The 22,434-nt window shown below is 42.0% G+C and overlaps 1 protein-coding gene across 2 annotated transcripts; it reads left to right on the top strand.

Annotated features, from left to right (window-relative positions):
• The first annotated feature begins 796 nt into the window (after positions 1 to 796).
• Positions 797 to 22,229, top strand: PCYOX1 (prenylcysteine oxidase 1). Of its 2 annotated transcripts, XM_047744482.1 has the most exons (6): positions 797 to 985; positions 2,042 to 2,248; positions 3,464 to 3,638; positions 17,766 to 17,977; positions 18,296 to 18,448; positions 18,866 to 22,229. In XM_047744482.1, the coding sequence occupies exons 1-6, from the start codon at positions 874 to 876 to the stop codon at positions 19,522 to 19,524; spliced, it is 1,518 nt and encodes a 505-aa protein (XP_047600438.1). In that variant the 5' UTR covers positions 797 to 873; the 3' UTR covers positions 19,525 to 22,229. The 2 variants fall into 2 exon arrangements, with proteins under 2 accessions (XP_047600438.1, XP_047600439.1); XM_047744483.1 differs by lacking the exon at positions 2,042 to 2,248 and having other exon boundaries at positions 799 to 985.
• Positions 22,230 to 22,434: the final 205 nt, after the last annotated feature.

Here is a 22,434-nt window from a genome sequence, read left to right as displayed (position 1 = left end):
TCAGTCAGTCACCATTTTTCTCACCTACCGATACCAGGATAGATCCTACAGTTTTTTAAAAAAGATTTTATTTATTTATTTGACACAGAGAGAGACAGTGAGAGAGGGAACACAAGCAGTGGAAGTGCGAGAGGGAGAAGCAGGCTTCCTGCTGAGCAGAGAGCCCCATGCAGGGCTCGATGCCAGACACTGGGATCGTGACCTGAGCCGAAGGCAGACGCTTAACTACTGAGCCACCCAGGTGCCCCTAGCTCCTACAGTCTTTCTAATGCTTGCATAATGTTCTACTGTATGATACGAGTGCATTACTTTTATTCATATTTGCCATTACTTTCCATCTTGGACCACCCCATCCGTGGTCGCCCTTTTTCCCTTTCACCCATCATGGTTTACCCATTCGTCTTATGCCCAACAGTCCCCGGAACATAATGGTCATTCAGTAAGCATTTGTTGCTCCGCGCGTCTGACAGCGGTTTGCTGTGTGCATTCTTTGACAGGGAGAGACTGAAGGGACAGAAGAGGGCACTAATGAAGAAGTGATGGGGAGTAAGTAAGGTGGCGAGCTGAGGTGAGCCTCCGCTTCTCGTGTGTCCTTGAAGTAGGGTGCGTTTCAAAGGGTCTGGGACGAGCTTGGGGACCGTGAGGACCGTGTTTGGAAGCTCCTGGAGGGACGCACCCAATTGGGGTGCGGAGGCCCCGCCTTGCTCCAGGCGGGCTTGGGTGGAGCTCGGAGGGGCGTGGCCGGCTGGGGGCGGGCCTGGGCGGAGCTCGGAGGGGCGAGGCCGGTCGGGGGCGGGGCATGCGGAGCGCGCAGACTCGTAGCAGCCGGCGGACTTGTCGGGTGCTCCTGGTGGTCTGCTACGCTCCGGAGCCATGGGGCTCATGGCTCGGGAGCTAGTCTCCTCGCTTCTGGGGCTGTGGCTGCTGCTGTGCAGCTTGGGGTGCCCCGGGAGCGCCGAGCTGCGGGCCCCGCCGGATAAGATCGGTAGGTGACGCGGGGGCGGCGCGGAAGGGGTGCGGGAGCGCGCAGTGCACCAGGCCTCGCGGCCGTGACGTCCACCAGGCCGCGCGCACGGAGTCCACCGCGCAGGTCGCGGTCTTCTCAGTTCATGACTCAGAATCGCTGTCGGTGCGCCAGGGACCGTGTCTTCCCGGGCTTGTCGATGTGCCCACTAGGGGAATGGGCGGTGGAGGGGGTATTGAGGCGGGCGGCCGGCCGCCAAGCGTCTCTCATGCCCCTGTCTCGGAGGCCTGGGGGTCTGGGGAGGCCGAGGACCCTCTCCCCTCCTTCCCTTGCTGCACCTTTGGGAGGCCAGTCTTCTGGTTTGTTCTGGAGCGACCGGTCGCCTCGCTCTGCGGATGACAGGCGCACGCGGTCACAGCACACCGAGCAGTGCAAACAAGCTGACCCTGTCTGCTTCCCTTGACAGGCTGGACTGGAACCCCATTCCCCCTTACAATTTGCTGAGGTCGGCCTGCTCCCAGAGGCCCTAGCTTGCACAATTTCTCTACCTAGGACTACTACACAGCGGAAATAATCCACTCTCAAATTTCAGTCTTGGATTTTGCTGCGTTTGGTATTCTTTTTTATTCCCCTTCAAGCTTTGTTTGATGGGGACATTAACCCATCTATATTAATGAGACAGAACAAATCTTGGCAAAAATGGCGGCCACCTGATTTAAAATGCGTGCTGGAAAGGCCCACCTCCTGTGTTCCCTTGTGTTAGGCACAAAGAAGGTGTGCAGAACCAGTGGTGCCTGGACAAAGAGCTCTGAGAACCTTTGGGGATCTGCCCCCACCCCAAATCCAATGTCAATTTGTACATTAATGTACTACCACTTTTTTCGAGGGCAGTGTCTGTCCAGATTCAGAGTTCTATCTTCAGCAACTGTCACTTGCCTCCAGGTCCCCAACTTCCCTAAATTGGTGATTATAGCCTTGACTAACATCTGTTACTCAAAAACAAAACCCACATAGCTGGGTAAGAAGGAAAGAAACTTCCCTTTTTTTTTTTTTTTTTTTTTTTGTTCCCACCCATAGCAATTATTGGAGCTGGAATTGGTGGCACTTCAGCAGCCTACTATTTGCGGCAGAAATTTGGGAAGGATGTGAAGATTGACCTGTTTGAAAGAGGAGAGGTGGGAGGCCGTCTGGCCACAGTGACTGTCCGAGGGCAAGAATATGAGGCAGGAGGTTCTGTCATCCATCCTTTAAATCTGCACATGAAGCGTTTTGTCAAGGACCTGGGTATGTCATTTGGTCTTAAAGCTAAGCAGATTTCTGTGTGACAGTCCATGGATATGTTTATCAGATAGGGGAACTGAAACTTTTCCGCCTTGTTGTCTTTTACAGAGAAGTTGGTAAAACGGTTTTCTTCACTTTGCTGCTAGCAGTTAGTACAAGCTTAGTTAGGAGCCACTTTCCTGTAATGGGACGCTAGTTATCTCTATCTTCAGTTATCTGGAATTACAGCCATGGGGTGAGGGTGGGGATGGTTGCTGTTCTTAGTTCTTAAACCTCTGGGTTGGTGTTGAAGAATCAAAGAATGGTTTGAGTTAGCAGGAACCTTGTGTACTCATTTCACAGAGGCTTTGAGTGTCTGGCTTAAAGTCACTCAGACAGGTATGGATGCAGGCCTATGCCTAGAACCTGGAACATTTGACTGCTTCCCTGCCGGCAGAGGAGCTGGACAGGTTGGGGGAGGTCTGGCAGGTCTCTGCAGGCCCTTTGCTCAGGGAGTATTGGGTAATTTTTGCTTCCTTCCAGTTATCTGAAATATCCAGTTATGCAAAGTAGGATTTGCACAGGAATGGGGATGCCTCCTTTCTCTTTGCTGCCTTCTAAATCCCCTGTGGATGGTTCCTGGGCCTCTTTCCTCCATGAGGGCAAATGTATGCCAGGAGCAGTTAGTGCTGCAAATATTCATGTCTGATATTTGTTTTTGTTTTTGTTTTTTTAATTTTAAAAATATTTTATGTATTTATTTGAGAGAGAGAGAGAGCATGAGCAGGAGGAAGGGCAGAGGGAACAAGCAGATACCCCACTGAGCAGGGAGCCTGATACAGGGCTTGAGTCCAGGACTCCAAGATCATGACCTGAGCTGAAGGTAGATATTTAACCAACTGAGCCATCCAGGCGCCCAACATTTGTCTTTAAATTGAACTCAGTTTGTATTCTGACATTTTCCTTTGACTTTTTAGTTTTTTTCCAACTAAAAATGGCCAGTCTGATTTTGATGTATCTGTGTGACCACCTGACCCATCTTTTAGAGATCTGCTTTAGGACAGTGTAGTGAACGAACAGTGTATTACACACTGTTCTGAAGATAGAGCTCCTTTAATTCCTGAGAACTGGGGAATCCTCGAATTCACTCACTTCAGAGTGTCCCCTAGCTTCAGATGACCTTTCATTTGATCAACATAGAAACCCTGAGTTTAGCTAACCTTTTCTCTGTTTTTGCAGGTCTCTCTACTATTCAGAGCTCTGGTGGCCTAATGGGGGTGTATAATGGAGAGACTCTGGTATTTGAGGAGAGCAGCTGGTTTATAATTAACATGTTTAAACTAATTTGGCACTATGGATTTCAGTCCCTCCGAATGCACATGTGGGTAGAGGATATATTGGACAAGTTTATGAGGTAATTTTTTCCCCTTCTGTTTACCCTAAGACCTTTTCGTTAGATGATCTATAGGAATTTTATTTCTTGAAACAGTTCTCTACCTAAGTGTAAGACCTATTGGTCAGACTGTTAGGTAAGTGGTTTGTATAAAATATGCAGACTGTTTATCCACTTGAATACTGAAAGAGTAGTTAATTTTTGCTTTTGAAAACATACTGCAAATGCTCATTTAGTTTTGCCATATACACTTAAATGCTCTACAGATGTTAACTCCTTGAATTCTTATAACAGCTCTCTCAGGTACTGTTACTAGCTTCGTGCAGATGTGGAAGGTGGAGGCACAGAGGTTTCAAGTGCGCAAGAACACCCCACCCAGTAAGTGGTGGAGTTGGAGTTCCCACCCAGGCATTCTGGCTCCAGAGTTCTCGCTCTCTCTCTTTTTAAATATTTTATTTATTTATTTGAGATAGTGAGAGAAAGAGCATGAGCAGAAGGAGAGGGAAAAGCAGATTCCCTGCTGAGCAGGGAGCCTGACAAGGGGCTTAAACCCAGGACCCTGGGATCATGACCTGAGCCGAAGGCAAATGCTTAACCTTTGGAGCCACCGAGGTGCACCCCCCACCCCCGAATTTAAATTGAGATACTGAATTCCAGCACTGTTCCAGTGTAGTGAGAATAAAGGTGCCACTTTTTCTTTATGTTTTTCTGTATTTTCAGATATTTCTAGATATATTGCTTTGGTAATTAGGAAGGATGATATAAAATAATCAGTCTAACTTTAAAAGATACAAACCCCCCCTTTTTTAAAGGATTTTATTTATTTATTTATTTATTTATTTAAAGATTTAATTTATTTATTTGACAGAGAGATCACAAGTAGGCAGAGAGGCAGGCAGAGAGAGAGGAAGGGAAGCAGGCTCCCCGCTGTGCAGAGAGCCCGATGCGGGGCTCGATCCCAGGACCCTGGGATCATGGCCTGAGCCGAAGGCAGCGGCTTAACCCACTGAGCCACCCAGGCGCCCCTTATTTATTTGACAGACAGAGATCACAGTAGGCAGAGAGGCAGGCAGAGAGAGAGGGGAGGAAGCAGGCTCCCCGCTGAGCAGAGAGCCTGATGTGGGGCTCGATCCCAGGACCCCGGGATCATGACCTGAGCCGAAGGCAGAGGCTTAACCCACTGAACCACCCAGGTGCCCCCCCCCCCTTTTTTTTAAAGGTTTTATTTATTTAGTTGACAGAGAGAGATCACAAGCAGGCAGAGAGGCAGGCAGACAGAGAGGAGGAAGCAGGCTCCCTGCTGAGCAGAGAGCCCGATGTGGGGCTCGATCCCAGGACCTTGAGATCATGACCTGAGCTGAAGGCAGAGGCTCAACCCACTGAGCCACCCAGGCGCCCTCCCCCTCCCTTTTTTAAGGCTGTTGGCATGTGCTAATTTTTATGCTGGTTTACAATTTTAGATGCTGGAGAAATTTAACTTGTAAGTGCTAATGATATTTCATTACTATGCATTTCAGTGTAGTAAAATAATTGTTAAGAAGGTAAAATTACATGTCATATGTGACCCAAGTATTGACAAGGACAGATATAAGGATTGAGTAGGTTAAATATACTATAGTTTTTGTAACTGATGGTAGTTTGGGATATCTTTTTCTCTCTTTTTTAAAAGATTTTATTTATTTATTTGACAGAGAGTACAAAAGAGTGAGCACAAGCGGGGGGGCAGCAGAGGGAGAGGAAGAAACAGGCTCTCTGCTGTGTGAGGGTCCTGATGTGGGGCTCCATCCCAGGAACCTGGGATCGTGACCCGAGCCCCAGGCAGACACTTTACCGACTGAGCCATCCAGGTGCCCCTGGGATTTCCTTTTTATTTTTTAGTTATTAATTAATTTTTAAATTATTTATTTATTTGACAGACAGAGATCACAAGTAGGCAGAGAGGCAGGCAGAGAGGGAGGAGGAAGCAGGCTCCCCGCTGAGCAGAGATCCTGATGGGGGGCTCGATCCCAGGACCCTGGGATCATGACCTGAACCGAAGGTAGCGGCTTAACCCACTGAGCCACCTAGGCGCTCCTCTCTTTTTATTTATTTATTTTTTATTTATTTTTTATTTTTTATTTATTTATTTTTTTAAAGATTTTATTTATTTATTTGACAGAGAGAAATCACAAGTAGGCAGAGAGGCAGGCAGAGAGAGAGGAGGAAGCAGGCTCCCCGCTGAGCAGAGAGCCCGATGTGGGGCTCGAACCCAGGACCTGGGATCATGACCTGAGCCGAAGGCAGCGGCTTAACCCACTGAGCCACCCAGGCGCCCCGCTCCTCTCTTTTTAAACATCGTTGTTAGGTTAGTTCCTCAAACACTTTTCCAGTGGGTACATTAAGGTCAGCTACAGTGCAGATTGTTTTCTTTTTTTTTTTTTTTTTTGTGAGATTTTATTTTTTTGACAGAGACAGAAAAAGATCACAAGTAGGCAGAGAGGCAGGCAGAGAGAGAGGGGGAAGCAGGCTCCCTGCTGAGCAGAGAGCCCGATGCAGGGCTCTGATCACATGACCTTGAGATCATGACCTGAGCCGAAGGCAGAAGCTTAACCCACTAAGCCACCCAGGCTCCCCAGTGCAGATTATTTTAAAGTAGTCATTTATTCATTTACCAAATATTGACTACTTATTATGTGCCAGGCACTATTCTGGGTCCTAAGGATATAGAATCTAGAACATGTCCCTGTCCTCAAAGAATCTACATTCTAGTAGAGAAACAAGCAGTAAACCAATAACTAGGAAAACATAAAGAATTTGTGTAGAGAGAGTCAGTCACTTTGTAAGGAAGGAAGGTGGCATGTTGCTGCATGCCAGGCAGGAAAGTCAAGTTCAGATGGCATCAGATACAGCCCTGGCTGCAAGTTTTCTTACCAGTGGTTTGCTTGGCATGTAGAGAACTGCCCTGTGAGAAATTAAGAAATCACTTTTAAAGTGAATTCTGGATATTACAGAACTGAAAAAGACACAGTGATGGGATACATAGATTATACCTTTTGTTGTTGTTGTTGTTTAAGTAAACTCTGTGCCCAATATGGGGCTTGAACTCATGACCCCAGAGATAAGAGTCTCATGCTCTATGGATTGAGCCAGTCAGGTGCCCCAGGATTATACTATTTTTGATTTTTTTAAAAAAAGATTTTATTTATTTGACAGGGAGAGAGAGAAAGAGAAAGCATGAGAGGGGAGAGATCAGAGGGAGAAGCAGACTCCCTGTCGAGGAGGGAGCCCAATGTGGGACTCGATCCTGGGACTCCAGGATCATGACCTGAGCCGAAGGCAGTCAATTGCTTAACCAACTGAGCCACCCAGATGCCCACTATTTTTGGTTTTAAAGTTTATTTTTTTTAGTAATCTCTGGACCCAATGTGGGGCTTGAACTCACAATCCTGAGATCATGAGTCGAATGCTTTTCTTTCTTTCTTTCTTTTTTTTTAAAAGATTTTATTTATTTATTTGACAGAGACAGACACACGGCGAGAGAGGGAACACAAGCAGGGGGAGTGGGAGAGGGAGAAGCAGGCTTCCCACCGAGCAGGGAGCCCCATGCAGGGCTCAATCCTAGGACCCTGAGATTTGACCTGAGCCAAAGGCAGATGCTTAACAACTGAGCCACCCAGGTACCCCAGTCGAATGCTTTTCTGACTGAGTTAGTCAGGCACCCCTATTTTGATTTTAGAAAACATTTTCCCCTACTTTATAGAATTATTGCCTCCCTCTGGTCTGTCTTTGATATTTGATTATACAGCACAGATCCTTACGGTGTTCAAAGGGCCATGCACCCTACATTTCTGTTTCTTTCATTAAGTCAGGAACATAAAAATTTTATTTTGATAATTTTATCATATCCCTTGAGAAAGTTGGAGAGAAGGCTGGTATTGAGCCAGCATGTGCCAGTTGTTAAAGTAGTTAAATACTGCTGGACTAGTAGTGACATAGCTGTTGTCCTGTGTGTTCCCACTCCTCCCTTTCTGCCTCCTCTCCAAACCCCTTACACCCGCCACCAGCAGGGAATCTTGACTCAGTTCTAGTGCTGTCATCAGTCTACTTTCTGTTCAATGCTGTACCAGTTATGAAATAAATAAATGACCCTTGAATAATATGGGGGGGGTTGGGGTGCCAATAGTTGAAAATCTGTGTATAACTTTGACTTCCCCCAAACCTAACTGCTAATAGCCTGCTGTTGACAGGAAGACTTACTAAAAACATAAACATTCAATACATATTTTGTATATTATGTCTAATTCTTATAATAAAGTAAGCTGGAGAATATGTATATATGGAAAAATTGTAAGGAAGAGAAAATATAGTTTTGGTACTCCACTGTATGTATCTGAAAAAAAACAAAAAAACCAAACCCAAGGATAAATTTACCTGCGCAGTTTGAACCTGTGTTATTCAAGGGTCAACTGTATTTGTAATATCACCCCTTGTTGGAGATAGTCTGGATTATTGCAAAAATCAGAATTGAGAACTATAGAGGTTGCTAAAGAGTAATCTGGAACAACAGATGCCCTGCATTTCAGTGAAGCAGTAGTTCTCAACCCTGGCTGCACATTAGAATCATGTGGGGATCTTTTTTTTTTTTAAGATTTTATTTATTTGCAAGAGAGAGAGAGGGAGAGGGAAAGGGAGAGAGAGGAAGGGAGAACGTGAGCACATGCATGAGCACAAGCAGGGGGAGTGGTAGAGGGAGAAGCAGGGCCCCCCCATGCTGAGCAGGACCCTGGGATCATGACCTGAGCGCTGAAGGCAGACGCTTAACTAACTGAGGTGCCCATGGGCATTGGTATTTTTAAAAGTACCTTAAGTGAATCTTACCTACAAAGTTGCAAATATTAGGTTAAAATGTGCAATTGGATAATATTCTTGAGTTTTTTCTTTCTCTAAATAGTATAGAAACCTAAAGCCCTTGCTCAGTTTTTTCTCCCTGTTTTCAATGTATATGACAAATCCAGTTGGGTCCCCTTCTGGAAAAACTTTTGGGGGATTTGCTGACCAGCTTTGGAGGAGTACATTGTCATTTTTGTGCTTCCATTTCAGAGAGCACAGTGTGAGTGAAGGCCCATGTGACACCTGAAAGAGGGTGATAGGCAACACCCCACACCCATGCGAGTATGCATTCATTTTTCTTGTTGGTGGAGCTGCTTTGGTGGAGCTGTGGAAATCCTGTAGCCCGTGCCGTCCATACTTTCCAGTATGGACATACCTTCCAGGTTAATTTCCAGTTCTGAGCATTTATTTATGCACTTCTTCTGGTTGGATGCTATTCCTTACTTCAGAGTCTGATCTCTTCTCAGCCTTTTCCAGAAAAGCCTTCCCTTAATCTCTAGTTGCCATTCATTTCTCTTTGCAAACATCCCATGAGTGTTATATGGAGCACACCACCCACACACTCGTGTTGTTCTGTGGTGGGTACAGTGATTAGAATCCAGTAGATATTCACTCAGATGTCTGTTGAATTGAATCATCTGGTTCAGTGATGGCTTCCTGTTGGAATATCTTGGTTTCTGGGCTAGGTTAAAGTTCATTCTTGGCTCTAGCATTTAGTATGTTTCTGAGGACATATTAGTAGATCATTAACATTTCTTAATCTGAGACTGATAGGATTTGCAGTGAAAGGCTTTATGAACACCCTTTTTTCCTTCCAGTACTCCTAACAAATATTTTGAGTCATTTTTTACTCTTTTCTCTCCTTCCTTTCCCAAATCCAGTCTATCTTTAATCCTATGAATTTTAAAAATGTATCCAGAATTTCACCACTTGTCACCACCATGGCTTGTACCACTTTGAAACAGGCCACTATTATCTTTTGTCTGTATTGTTGGAATAGCCTCCTGTGGTAGGCTGAATCAAATGCTTCTCTCCCCCTGCAAGATGTCTACACTCTAATCCCTGGAACCTGCCAGTGTGTTATCTTACATGATAAAAGGAACTTTGCAGATATGATTAAGTTAGGGATCTTGGAACAGGAAGATTATTCCCAATTATTTAGGTGGGCCCAGTGTAATCATAAGAGTCCGTGTAAGAGGGAGGCAGGAGGATCAGAGTGAGTAGTAGGAAATGTGATAATGGAAGAGGTTGGAATGATCCCAGAAAGGTGCCACGAGCCAAGGAATGCAGGCGATTACAGAAACTGAAAAAAGCAAGAAAATGGATCCTTCCCTCAGAGCTTCTAGAAGGAACCAGCCTTGCCAACATCTTGACCAGTGACAATTGACTTTTGGATTTCTAACCTGCAGAACCATAGGATAATAAATTTGAATTGTTTAAGCCACTAAGTTTGTGGCAATTTGTTACAGTAGCCACTGGAAACTAACACTAACTCCCCTCCTTGCTTTTGCCCTTGTGCTATGAAGATCTGTTTTCAGCATAGCAGCCAAAGAGGTCTTTTTTTTTTTTTTTAAGATTTTATTTATTTATTTGACAGATCACAAGTAGGCAGAGAGGCAGGCAGAGAGAGAGGAGGAAGCAGGCTCCCCGCCAAGCAGAGAGCCCGATGCGGGGCTCGATCCCAGGACCCTGAGATCATGACCCGAGCTGAAGGCAGAGGCTTTAACCCACTGAGCCACCCAGGCGCCCCCAAAGAGGTCTTTTTAAAATCTAAGAGTCATCATATTACTTTTCTGCTCAGAAACTTTATTGGCAAAACAGAGCTACCCTACGACCGAACAATTCCTCTACTAGGTATTTATCTAAAGGATACAAAAGTCCTGATTCGAAGGGGCACACACACCCAGTTATAGTCGCACTATCAACAATAGCCAAAGTATGGAAAGAGCCCAAATGTCCGTCAACAGATGCATGACCAAAGAAGACGTGGAGACACACACACACACACACACATAGAGGAATATTAGTCATCAAAAAGAATGGAATATTGCCATTTGCAACAATGTGGATGGATGGATCGAGTCCCACAACAGGCTCCTTGTTCAGCAGGGAGCATGGTTCTCCCTCTCCCTGCTGTTTTCCCTGCTTGTGCTCTCTCTTTCTGATAAATAAATAAATAAAAGTTGCTGGAGGGGAGGTGGGTCAAAGGATGGGCTAAATGGGGGGATGGGTATTAAGGGCTTTTTAGGATGAGTACTGGGTGTTATATGTAAGTGATGAATCACTAAATTCTACTCCTGAAACCAGTACTACACTATATATGTTAACTATCTTGAATTTAAATTAAAAATATAAACTTTCAGTGGCTATTTCATGCAGAGTAACAGCCAGAATCTGTACAATGGCTTGAAAGACCTGATGTAGGTAATCATCTCCTAATTTTTTGTTTCCTGTTATTGTGGGCAGAATTATGCCCTACTCCCTTCATAGGTTGAAGCCCTAAACTTACCCTGTACCTCAGAATGACTGTATTTGGAGATAGGGCTTTTAATGAGGGAATTAAGTTAAAACAAGGCCACTACGGTGGGCCATATTGGATGTGACTAGTGTGCTTATAAGAATAAGAGATTAGAACACAGAAGAGATGCCAGGGATGTGCAGGCATATAAGGAGGATCCTGGGAGGACACAGTGAGAAGGTGACCTAATTGTAAGCCAGGGTGACAGTCTTCAAAACAAACCAAAGCTGTCAATGCCATGATCTTGGATTTTTAGCTTCCAGAACTACGAGAAATAAATTTCTGTTGTTTATGGCACTCAGTCTGTGAAACTTTGTTATGGCAGCCCCAGTGAACTAGTGTTGTTAATCTTCTATTCTACCCATTACTGAAAGTGGGATATTGGGGTGCCTGGGTGGCTCAGTGGGTTAAGCTTCTGCCTTCGGCTCAGGTCATGATCCCAGGGTCTTGGGATTGAGCCCTTCATTGGGCTCTTTGCTTGTCAGGGAACCTGCTTCCCCCCTTTCTCTGCCTGCCTCTCTGCCAACTTGTGAGCTCAGTCAAATAAATTAATAAAATCTTAAAAAAAAAAAAAGTGGGATATTGGTCTTCAACTAGTATTGTTAAATTATCTGTTTCTCCCTTCAGTTCTGTCATTTTCATTTCATGTATTTTGGAACTCTGTTGTTAGGTGTATATGTATGTTGATAATTGTTACATCTTCACAGACTAAGCCTTTTATCATTATAAAATGTCCTTCTTTGCCTCTGGTAACAATTTTTGTTTTAAAGTCTATATTCTCTGCTTTAGTGTGATCACTCCAGCTGTCTTTTTGTTACTGTTTGTATGGTGTATCTTCTTCTGTCTTTTTACTTTCAACCTACTTGTGTTTGAATCTAAAGTGTATTTCTTGTAGACAGCATATTGTTGGAACATGATTTTTTTTTTATCTGTTCTGCCAGTCTCTGCCTTATGAATGCAGTGTTTAATCCACTTATGTTTAGTTACTATGAATGTAGGGTTTATGCCTGCCTTTTTGCTGTTTATTTCCTATACAGCTTACGTTGCTGTTGTTTATTCCTCCATTGTTGCCTTCTTTTGTTTTACTCATTCATCGCTGATGAACTTGTAGGTAGCTTCTACCTCCTGGCTATTGTGAATAATGCTGCAGTAAACACTGATGTTTTTAAAAATATCTTTGATGTGCGCCTGGGTGGCTCAGTGGGTTGAGCCTCTGCCTTCAGCTCAGGTCATGATCAGGGTCCTGGGATCGAGCCCCGCATCGGGCTCCCTGCTTCTCCCTCTCTCTCTGCCTGTCTCTCTGCCTTCTTGTGATCTCTCTCTGTCAAATAAATAAATCTTTAAAAAAAAAATATCTTTGATTCTGTTTTTTATTCTTTATATTTATTTTATGAGGTTACTTTTACCAGTGCCTGCCATTTCTTGATGGAGATTCGAGTTTCTGTCTAGTGTATTTTAGCCTGAAGGAATTTCTCTAGTCTAATTTCTTTTAGAGAAGGTCTGCTAGTATTGAATTCCATGTTTTTGTTTACCTGGGATTATTTTAATTTCTCCATTTTTGAGGGATAGTTTTGCTGGATGTAGAACTCTTGAGTTGATAAGACTTTTCTTTCAGCATTTTGAATATGTCATCCCACCAACTCTGGCTGGCCTTCATAGTTTCTGATGAGTAGAGTGAGCTGTTAAGCTTTTTGAAGATCCTTTTTTCTGGATCAGTTGCCTTTTTCTTGCTACTTTTGGTATTCTTTGTCTTTCTCGTCTATTTATTTTTGGGTGTACATCTCTTAAATTTATCCTGCTTAGATTTAGCTTCCTGGGTGTGCAGATTAATGTTTTCTTTCAAATCTGGGAAGTGTTTGGCCATTATCTGCATCCCCCCCCTTCTTGCCTCTGCTACAATTCCCATTATATTTATGTTGGTACGCTTTTTGTTGTCCCATAGTTCTTCGATGCTCTGCTCATTTTTCTTTTCTTTCTGTTCCTCAGAATGTATAATTTCAGTTGACCTTAAAGTTCACTGATTTTTCTACTTCAAATCTGCTTTTGAACCCTTCTAGGGAATTTTATATTTCAGATACTGTACTTTTCAACTCCAGAATTTAAAAAAAATAGTTTGACTCTTGATTGATATTTGGTGAGACAATGTTTACATACTTGCTTTAATGCTTTAACATGGTTTCCTCTAGTTCTTTGAACATATTTATAATAGCTGATTTATTTTTATTTATTTATTTATTTTTAAAAAAGATTTTATTTATTTGACAGAGATCACAAATAGGCAGAGAGGCAGACAGAGAGAGATGGGGAAGCAGGCTCTCCACCGAGCAGAGAGCCCAACACTGGGCTCGATCCCAGGACCCTGAGATCATGACCTGAGCTGAAGGCAGAGGCTTTAACCCACTGAGCCACACAGGCGCCCCTATAATAGCTGATTTAAAGTTTTTATCTAGTAAGTCCAATATCTGGGTCTCCTCAGGGACAGTTTCTATGACTGTTTTTTCCTTTTCTTGTTTTGGTCATTCTTTTTTTTTTTTTTAAAGACTTTTTAGGGGTGCCTGGGCGGCTCAGTGGGTTAAAGCCTCTGCCTTTGGGTCAGGTCATGGTCTCAGGGTCCTGGGATCGAGCCCTGCATCTGGCTCCCTGCTCAGCAGGGAGCCTGCTTCTTCCTCTCTCTCTGCCTCCCTCTCTGCCTACTTGTGATCTCTCTCTGTCAAGTAAATAAATAAAATCTTAAGAAAAAAAAAAAAAGGACTTTTTAAAAAAATTAATAAGTTCATTAATTTGAGAGAGTAAGAGCATGGGGGGTAGGGCAGGGAGAGGGACAAGCAGACTCTCTGCTGAGCAGGGAGCCCAGTTCAGGGCTGAGATTGTGACCTGAGCTGAAATCAAGAGAGTTGGCCGGTTAACTGACTGAGCCACCCAGGGACCCCCCCCCTTTTTTTTTTTTTTAAATTTTAAAGTACTCTCCACATGCAATGTGCAGCTTGAACTCACAACCTTGAGATCAAGTCACATGCTGTACCCACTGAGCCAGCCAGGCACCCCTGGGTCACACTTTATTTCTCTGTTTCATGTTTTTTGTTGGAATGAGACATTTTTAAAGTAACATTTGGCAACTCTAGGATTCGGATTTAACAGCTCCCCCAGGGTCTCTTGTTTTTGATGTTAGTTTGGTGACTTTCTAGGACTGATTCTGTTAAGTCCATATTCTTTGTCATGCATGGTCACTTAATTGTGTGTTGGGGGCTAAGCTTCCAATGCTCTCAATGGGTGGTTTACAGCTCTACTTTAGCCTTTACTTTCTGCTTGCTCAAAGCCCCCAAGTCAACCAGAGGTGACAGATTAAGGCCTTCTAAGGTCTTTCCTAGGCATGTGATAATGTTATATGTAGTCATGGCCTTCTGGGTCACCAAGAATGTGTGTTTTTCATTCTCCAGGTTTTTTAAGTCTTTTGGTCAGCGTCTTGTTAGCTCCACTTGATATCACAGCCTCAGGTAGCTGTGATTTCCAAATTGCCCCTAATTTTTCTTGACAGATGCCCTCAGGATGGGCTGTTTGTACAGATCAAGCTCTGAATCAGGTCAAGTTGAGACAAGTCCCAAGGATAGAGCTTTTCAGTGAGCTGCCAGATAGGTGATAGGTCAAATTGTGGCACTTTGCTCGGGATAGGGATTTGGAGGCATTCCAGACCTGTTCTATCCTCTGCCATGGTTGCCAGGTTGTAGGTTTCACAGGTATTTATATATAGTTGCAAGACTGCTGGTTTTTTTTTTTTTTTTTTTAAAGATTTTATTTATTTATTTGACAGAGAGAGATCACAAGTAGATGGAGAGGCAGGCAGAGAGAGAGAGAGGGAAGCAGGCTCCCTGCTGAGCAGAGAGCCCGACGTGGGACTCGATCCCAGGACCCTGAGATCATGACCTGAGCCGAAGGCAGCGGCTTAACCCACTGAGCCACCCAGGCGCCCCACAAGACTGCTGGTTTTGAAGGCTACCTTGCTGGTCTGAGGGGAATGGGAATAGGGCAAATTAACAAGCCAATGGGCTCATTGTTCCTACTGAGATTCATCCAATTCTCTAGAAAAAAATACTCCCGGGACTTTGGCAAGTCTGGTTTAACTCCAGAGTTTTGAAAATGTTGGTGTTGATGTTTGCCAGTGTTCTCATTGCTTTTAGGTAGATTTTTCTGAAGTCCTTATTCCACCCTTCCAGAAGTGTTTCATCTTTCACTCCCCACCCAATACATTTTGACCATGTCTCTTCCTGCTCTCCTGGATCTGTTTAAACTGCACTGGCATTGTTCTTTGAACACACCAGGCATGCTTCTGTCATGAGGCTTTTGCACTACTCTATCAAAAATATTTTCTCCTCTTGGTGCTGCAGTTCTCACCTCCCTCTGGTTTTTGCTCAGATGTTACCTTCTTAGTGAGGCTTTCCTTGACCACTCTACTTATCTTTGGGAACCATCTTATTTAGAGTTGCAATCTACTAAGTCTTCTCAGTCTTCCTTTTTGATTTGCTTTCTCCTTAACATTTATCATCCTCTAAACTGTTAAGGAGTTTGCTCACATTAATTTTTTTACTACCTGTTTCCCTAGCTAGAACCCAGGATCCATTAGGGATTTTTTTTCCTCTGTGTGTTGACCTCTGCATCTTTAGCACCTAGAATACCTGGCTCAAAGTTAATGCTCCATAAATATTTACTGAATGAATAAATGTTAAGGGTTATACAAATGTAGTTTTAAAAAAGGCTATAAAGCAGTCTGATTAGCAGAAATTACACATCTCTTTAGTAAATATGTATTCTTACACAACTAGTATTATAAAACAGTTTCAGTGCTCAATGATTACATGGTCTCTGTTGTCTCACGTCTAGGGGGCATTTACTGGAGGCTTGATGTAGTGGGGTTGGGTCCCAGGCAGGTGATGGCATGGAGAACTTTCTTTACATTATATATGTTATTTAATTGGCTGTTTTGTCTTGTTGACCATTAGCCAAAGGGTTTCTTCCTTTTCTGAGATACTCAGTCTGTTTTCTAAAGAACTCTTGGGTTTTCATCCTCTGCTTTTTCCAGCTTCCTAGGGACTAGATACCAACTGATACAGTTGGGAGGAGTTTTTATTTGGGCATTGTTATCAATTTCTCCCACAAAAATGTATTCAATGTTTTGTATATTATACTATTAGATAGGAGGTAATATTGAAATGGATGTGACATTGTCGCCTACTCAAAAAATTTACAACTTTGGGGCACTTGGGTGTCTCAGTTGGTTAAGCGTCTGCCTTCAGCTCAGGTCATAATCCCAGGGTCCTGGGAACGAGCTCCACATCAGCCTCCCTGTTCATCAGGGAGGCTGCTTCTCCCTCTCCCTCTGCTGATGCCCCTGCTTATGCACGCTCTAATAAAGAAATAAAATCTTAAAAAAAAAATTATAACTTTGAGAGAAGTTGATGTAAGACAGAGCTCTTTCTTTGGTACTTATTTCTTCCTTTGTTTCATATACTTAATCTGTGTATGTGCCTTAATACCTGTCCCCAACTGTAAACTCCTTGAGGGAAAGAAATCATGTCTCTTTCTTTTTGTATCACTTGCAACTTGAAAAATTAAATATTGAGTTATTGCACGGATATTCTTTTTAGTCCACGAAGTTCGGGAAAACATTAGGTGGTTCTAAAGATTAGTAGTTGGGCAAGGCTTTGCAGAGGAGGTGGGTTCAAGCCCGAAGTGTATTTTAGTTGGAGAAGAGCTAGAGCAGTGTTGGGGAACAATATAGATAGCATATTTAGAGATCAGTGAATGAGTCAGGTGTGTTTAAGTGGAGGTTATGAGAGAGAGAGGGTGTTTGTGTGTGTGTGTGTGTGTGTTTGAGGGAAGGAGGGACAGCTTGTGCTTGAGCCTTCTACTTCTCATGTGACTTTTACAGAAGTCCTTTTACTTATTTCTGTATCTGCAGTTAAACCAAAAGAGTTAGACTTGATGAGTCTGGCTCTAAAATTCATTCCTTTTTTAAGGTCAGGAGTTTATTTAGTAAGCAGCGGTAAGCAAGTTGTTTTTTTGAGTAAGTCAGTAATGACTAAAGAGTATTTTAGGGCTTTTGGGAGATTCATAAATGTTCCAAATAAAAGAAACTGGAAGCAGGTAGATCGGTTATTCATCTTAGTAGTTTGACTATAAATCCTGAGTTAAGATCAGGGCAATGAGAATGAAGTTAACTGGAGCTCCAGTGGTGCAATCGGTTAGCCTGCGGTACTTATACGAGAATGAAGTTAACAAAAGAGATGTTTTGAAGACTGGTAAGGTTTACTTCTTGGGTGGGAGAAGCAGAAAGAAGTGAAAATATTTGTTTGAAATTAAATGAACTGAGGGTGACATGTGGAATATTAGGAGTGAACATCCCAATCTACATTTTGGTTGTGATAGGGAGTGTGTGGAGAGGATCAAGTCTGGTGGAAAGATAAAATTTAATTTTAGACATGTCTAACTGCTGCTGTAGATAAAATAGTTGAATGAAAATAAGACTTAGGACATACCCACTTCTCCCAGTGGTCTCCCAGTGACCACATTAATGCAGAAGAATATACAAAGGACAGTGAACTACTTGAGGAAGTGTGAGTGGGGATGAGAGCTTCTGGGATACCTGGGGAAGATGGTGACTGAGGTGCATCTTACACCACAGGTAGAAATTTATTGGAAGGAAACATGCGAATTCCCTTCCCTTATCTTGTTTGGTGTTTAATGGCCTTGTCTCTTCTTTTCAAAAGGATCTACCGTTACCAGTCTCATGACTATGCCTTCAGCAGTGTAGAAAAGTTACTACATTCTCTAGGAGGGGATGAATTCCTTGGAATGCTTAACCGAACACTTCTTGAAACCTTGCAGAAAGCAGGCTTCTCGGAGAAATTCCTCAATGAAATTGTTGCACCTGTCATGAGGGTCAATTATGGCCAAAGCATGAACATCAATGGTTTTGTGGGTAAGCCAAGGCTTGGAATGGTTATAGACATTAGTTCACAGAGGGGCTTACCTCTGGTGGCTCCTAACTTTAGGCCATGAGTTGGAGAAGATTTACCTTTCTCTGAAACCTCAGACATGGTTGGTAAAATTGTGTATATGTAGATCTGTGCATTTTTAGTGTGGGGTGGGGGAGAGTCCTTAGCTTTCACTGAGATTTTTGCCCCCAGGGGCTCTTTGGCAGTGTCTGGAGCAGACCTCACCTAAATTGGGAAGAGACTGGGTAGAGGGCCTTTTGCAGAGTCAGAATTAAAACTTTTTTTTTTCCTACCACTGACAGGGGCAGTATCATTGTCCTCTGCTGATTCTGGCCTTTGGGCAGTAGAAGGTGGCAATAAACTTGTTTGCTCAGGGCTCCTTCAGGCATCCAAAAGCAACCTTATATCTGGCTCAGTAATGTACATAGAGGAAAAAACAAGGACCAAGCATACAGGTGAGCCTGAAGTTCTACTGTTCCTTATTTATCCTCTAGAAAATAATTGCTTAGGGAGAAAAACCACTGTTCTGTCATTTCTCTGTTCCAAATGATGGAATTATAAATTGTATATGTTGTACCACATGGAAGTATTCGCAGATGTGCTCAAGTACAATGGCACATCTCTTTGGATTTAAAAATAATCTCGTTCTTAAAGTATAATTCCGTATATTGTACTTATTGACGAGGTATCATCTCTATACCAGTAGAAAACTGGATTCAATTTGGCATAGTTATATTAAAGGATAAAACTCTTTTTAGTTCCTTAGAATTAACTTACAACTATTTTACATTTTATAAATTACGGTAATAAAATTATTTTTGGAAGGTGTATAGTATGTTAGAAACACTAAAATGTATGCTTCTTTCTTCTAGGAAATCCCACAAAGATGTATGAAGTGATCTATCAAATTGGATCTGAGATCCGTTCAGATATCTATGACATTGTCTTGGTGGCCACTCCACTGAATCGAAAAATGTCCAATATAACTTTCCTCAACTTTGATCCTCCAATTGAGGAATTCCATCAGTACTACCAACATATAGTGACAACTTTAATTAAGGGGCAGTTGAATTCAACTCTTTTTAGCTCTAGAGCCTTAGACAAATTTGATCTCAGTACAATCTTAACCACTGATAATTCAGATTTGTTCATTAACAGCATTGGGATTGTGTCCTCTGTAACAGAAAAGGATAATCCTCAACCATTAACAGATAGGGGATACGTTTGGAAGATCTTTTCCCAAGAAATTCTCACTAAAGAACAAATATTAAAGCTCTTTTTGTCCTATGATTACGCTGTGAAGCAGTCATGGCTTGCATATCCTCATTACAAGCCTCCAGAGAAATGTCCCTCCATCATACTCCACGACAGACTTTACTACCTCAATGGCATAGAGTGTGCAGCAAGTGCCATGGAGATGAGTGCCATTGCCGCCCACAATGCTGCTCTTCTTGCCTATCACCGTTGGAATGGGCACACAGACATGATTGACCAAGAGGACTTATATGAGAAACTTAAAACTGAACTATGAAATAACACTATCACTTTTCCCCCCTTCTGGTTCCAAATGAAGTTATCACTGGCAAAGAACACAATCTGAGCAGAGATGATTTTGAATTAGCTATTTTGTCCTAAATTGGTATTAACAAAAGTAATCCCAGTGAGTTATGAGAAAATGCAAGTTTTTAAGTGTGAAGGTGTTAACTACTGCATTTATGCCATCTCCAAAATTTCTTAATTCGTCTTTTAATATCCATCAACAGTGTAGAATCACTTGGGATTTGTTAAACATGGGTTCTCTAGCTCCTCTGGAGATTCTGATTTTCTAGGTCTAGGGAATGGGACCCTGGATTTTGAACAACACTTTGGAATATTTTAAGCTGAGCATCTGAGGAAGAGTTTAAAAACAAATTTTAGTGGGGGAGTAGATCTCTTGGGCTTCACAGCTGGAAGTGACCTTCAGATAGTTACAACTACTACAAGAACTGGTATCATACGTCTGGCTTTAGTTAATTTATACCCTTTTTCAAAGTGAATGTGCCCATGCCAGGAGGCTTGACTTTTTGAATGTTCTTTGGACTGCTTCTGACTTGATTTTATTAGGGGTGAAATTCAGAAGACTTAGTAGGTTAACTTTGTTACAGAAAAATCTCCAAGTAAAATGAAAGCAAATGCAGGGTATTAGTTTAAGAAATTACATTTTCAAATCCTCACCTGTGGAGCTCTAAAAAATATTGCTAGACTCCCATGTGACCAGAGTCTGATTTAATTGATTGAGGATAGGCGCTCAGCATTGTAGCTAAAAAGTTCCTAAGGTGCAACCTGGGTTGAGAATCACTGATGTGGGGGGTTAAGATGTCTCTAAAGGGGGTTCAGTGCCTTAAAAGTCCCAGAAAACCTAATGCATTATTAAAGCAGATTCATTTTGTGAAGAACGATTTCTCTCAACAAGAACTCTAGTAGTAATCTTGATAGTAAGCATTGTCAGTCTGATGACAGAGGCAACTCAGATTACTCCAGAGCCACTGACCTTAGAGTAGGATATTCAGAATGATACCACCCTCGATCAAATCCTGTCCATGTTCAAACTATTAAATGCTTCTAAAACTACAGTAGCATTTGGGGTTAGAAACTGGTTGCTGAAACCTTGTTTTTAAGGCAGTAGTTCTCTACTTTGGCTGCACATTGGAATAACTTTAAGATTTTAAAGCTTTTCAATTCTAATATGCAGTCAAACTTAAGAACCAGTTCTACATCTATTGTATAAAGATATCATGAATGGTTGTCCTTGTAGTCGGTCACTAGTAGGACAGAATGAATAAAAGCTTGTAAATTCTAAAAGTAACTGTAAAAAGTTTAACATGTATTGTTGGAGTCCATCAGATTATGGCAGCAGCTACTTTTGCAAAATGGTGTAAGAGAACACTGATCCTTAGTTAAAATAATGTCTCTACTACAATTGTGAATATTAATATGTTGTTAAAACTGCCAAAATATATTTGATGTAAAGGCAGGGATTAAATTTATATTTGTCAGAGGGTCAGCTTTTTAAAAATTCTGTTCTCAACAAGTATGTTAAGAGGCAGTCATATTTTTCCTTTTATGGTTTTAATGAAGACAATATTGTAGAAAATGTAATATTGTGTTATATGTGTGCTAAAGGTAAATAAAAATTGGTAATAGAATAATTATCACTCACAGAGTTGTTTTGCAATAGGATATATTATTTACTTATAAGAACACCAATTTAAAAATGTGATTGTATCAGACCTACTCTGATTAAGTTTTCCAACAGGGAATTTGAAACTGCTTCCTCTAAGAGCAAAATATTACTAATGTATCAGACATAAGTTTCAATGAAAAGAGCATTAATTTTTTTTTACTGGAAGAAAAATACTATCAGAGCCTGTTACTTCATTAGACTACTCAATTTGTCTTTGTATAGAAGAGGCTGGTAAAAATTATGCAGGAGCTAACTGAAAGCCAATTCTACTCCAGTGGTTCTCCAACTTGAATACACATCACAGTCACCTGGAGTGCTTCTTAAAATAACTGCTGGGCCTCACCCCAGAATTTGTTTTAGTGGGTTTGGAGTGGTAGATGAAGACAGCATCTCTACTAAGTTCCTAGATGATGCTCTTGGTCTAGGAACCGCACTTAGGAGAACGAGTTCTGTAATTTAGCTCTATGTGGTCGCAAAAAAATGTGTCAACATCAGTGAAAATTTAAAGAGCTGCTAGAGAAGGGAATAAAAATGTACTGCACTTGACACAAACTCTCCTTATTGTGATTAGGCTGGTTTGATCCCTCTCACTATTCTCTGGGTGTAAACATTTTCTATAAACAGAAAATAACATTTTAGAGATATATATAAGCCATCCATTGTGTTGTTTTTCAAGTACCTTACATACTCCCCTCTGTATATCCCATTCTCTACAGTTTTAAGTGATTTGAGATTTGTAGGCTTTCTACCAGATCACAAAAGGTACAAGCCTAAGCATCTGCTTGGTAGGTTTCTTGAAGTTAGGTTTATGATACCACCATTTGCAATTTATCTTCTGAGTTTATGTGCCATAAAATTTATGACCTAGGTGAATGTATTATGGGGAGCATTACAACTATTCTCTATACTCCACAAAAAACTACAGTACACTGGAATGTTTTTCTCTAGAGTTCTATTCTTGTATGAAAAAATTTTTTCCCCCTTTATGTTCAAAATAAACAACTGTATCATTACTTCTTGTGTTTTACTTCAATTGCACTATACTTGCAATGTAGATGTACTTGGAAAAAGTCAGTACATCAAAGCTACTATAAGTTTTGAAAATTACAGTTAATGTTTCAGAAGAAACCCACTCAGGTGTGCAGGTTCTTTATCTTTGCATTAGAAGACAGAAAAACAGCATCCTTGCTATGCTTCACGTTTAATCAGATTCTCCTA

Source organism: Lutra lutra, chromosome 9 (genome assembly GCF_902655055.1).
Source record: "Lutra lutra chromosome 9, mLutLut1.2, whole genome shotgun sequence".
Taxonomy (NCBI): domain Eukaryota; kingdom Metazoa; phylum Chordata; class Mammalia; order Carnivora; family Mustelidae; genus Lutra; species Lutra lutra.
The sequence above is the reverse complement of the archived record's forward strand: the minus strand, read 5'-3'. Positions and strand labels throughout refer to the sequence as shown.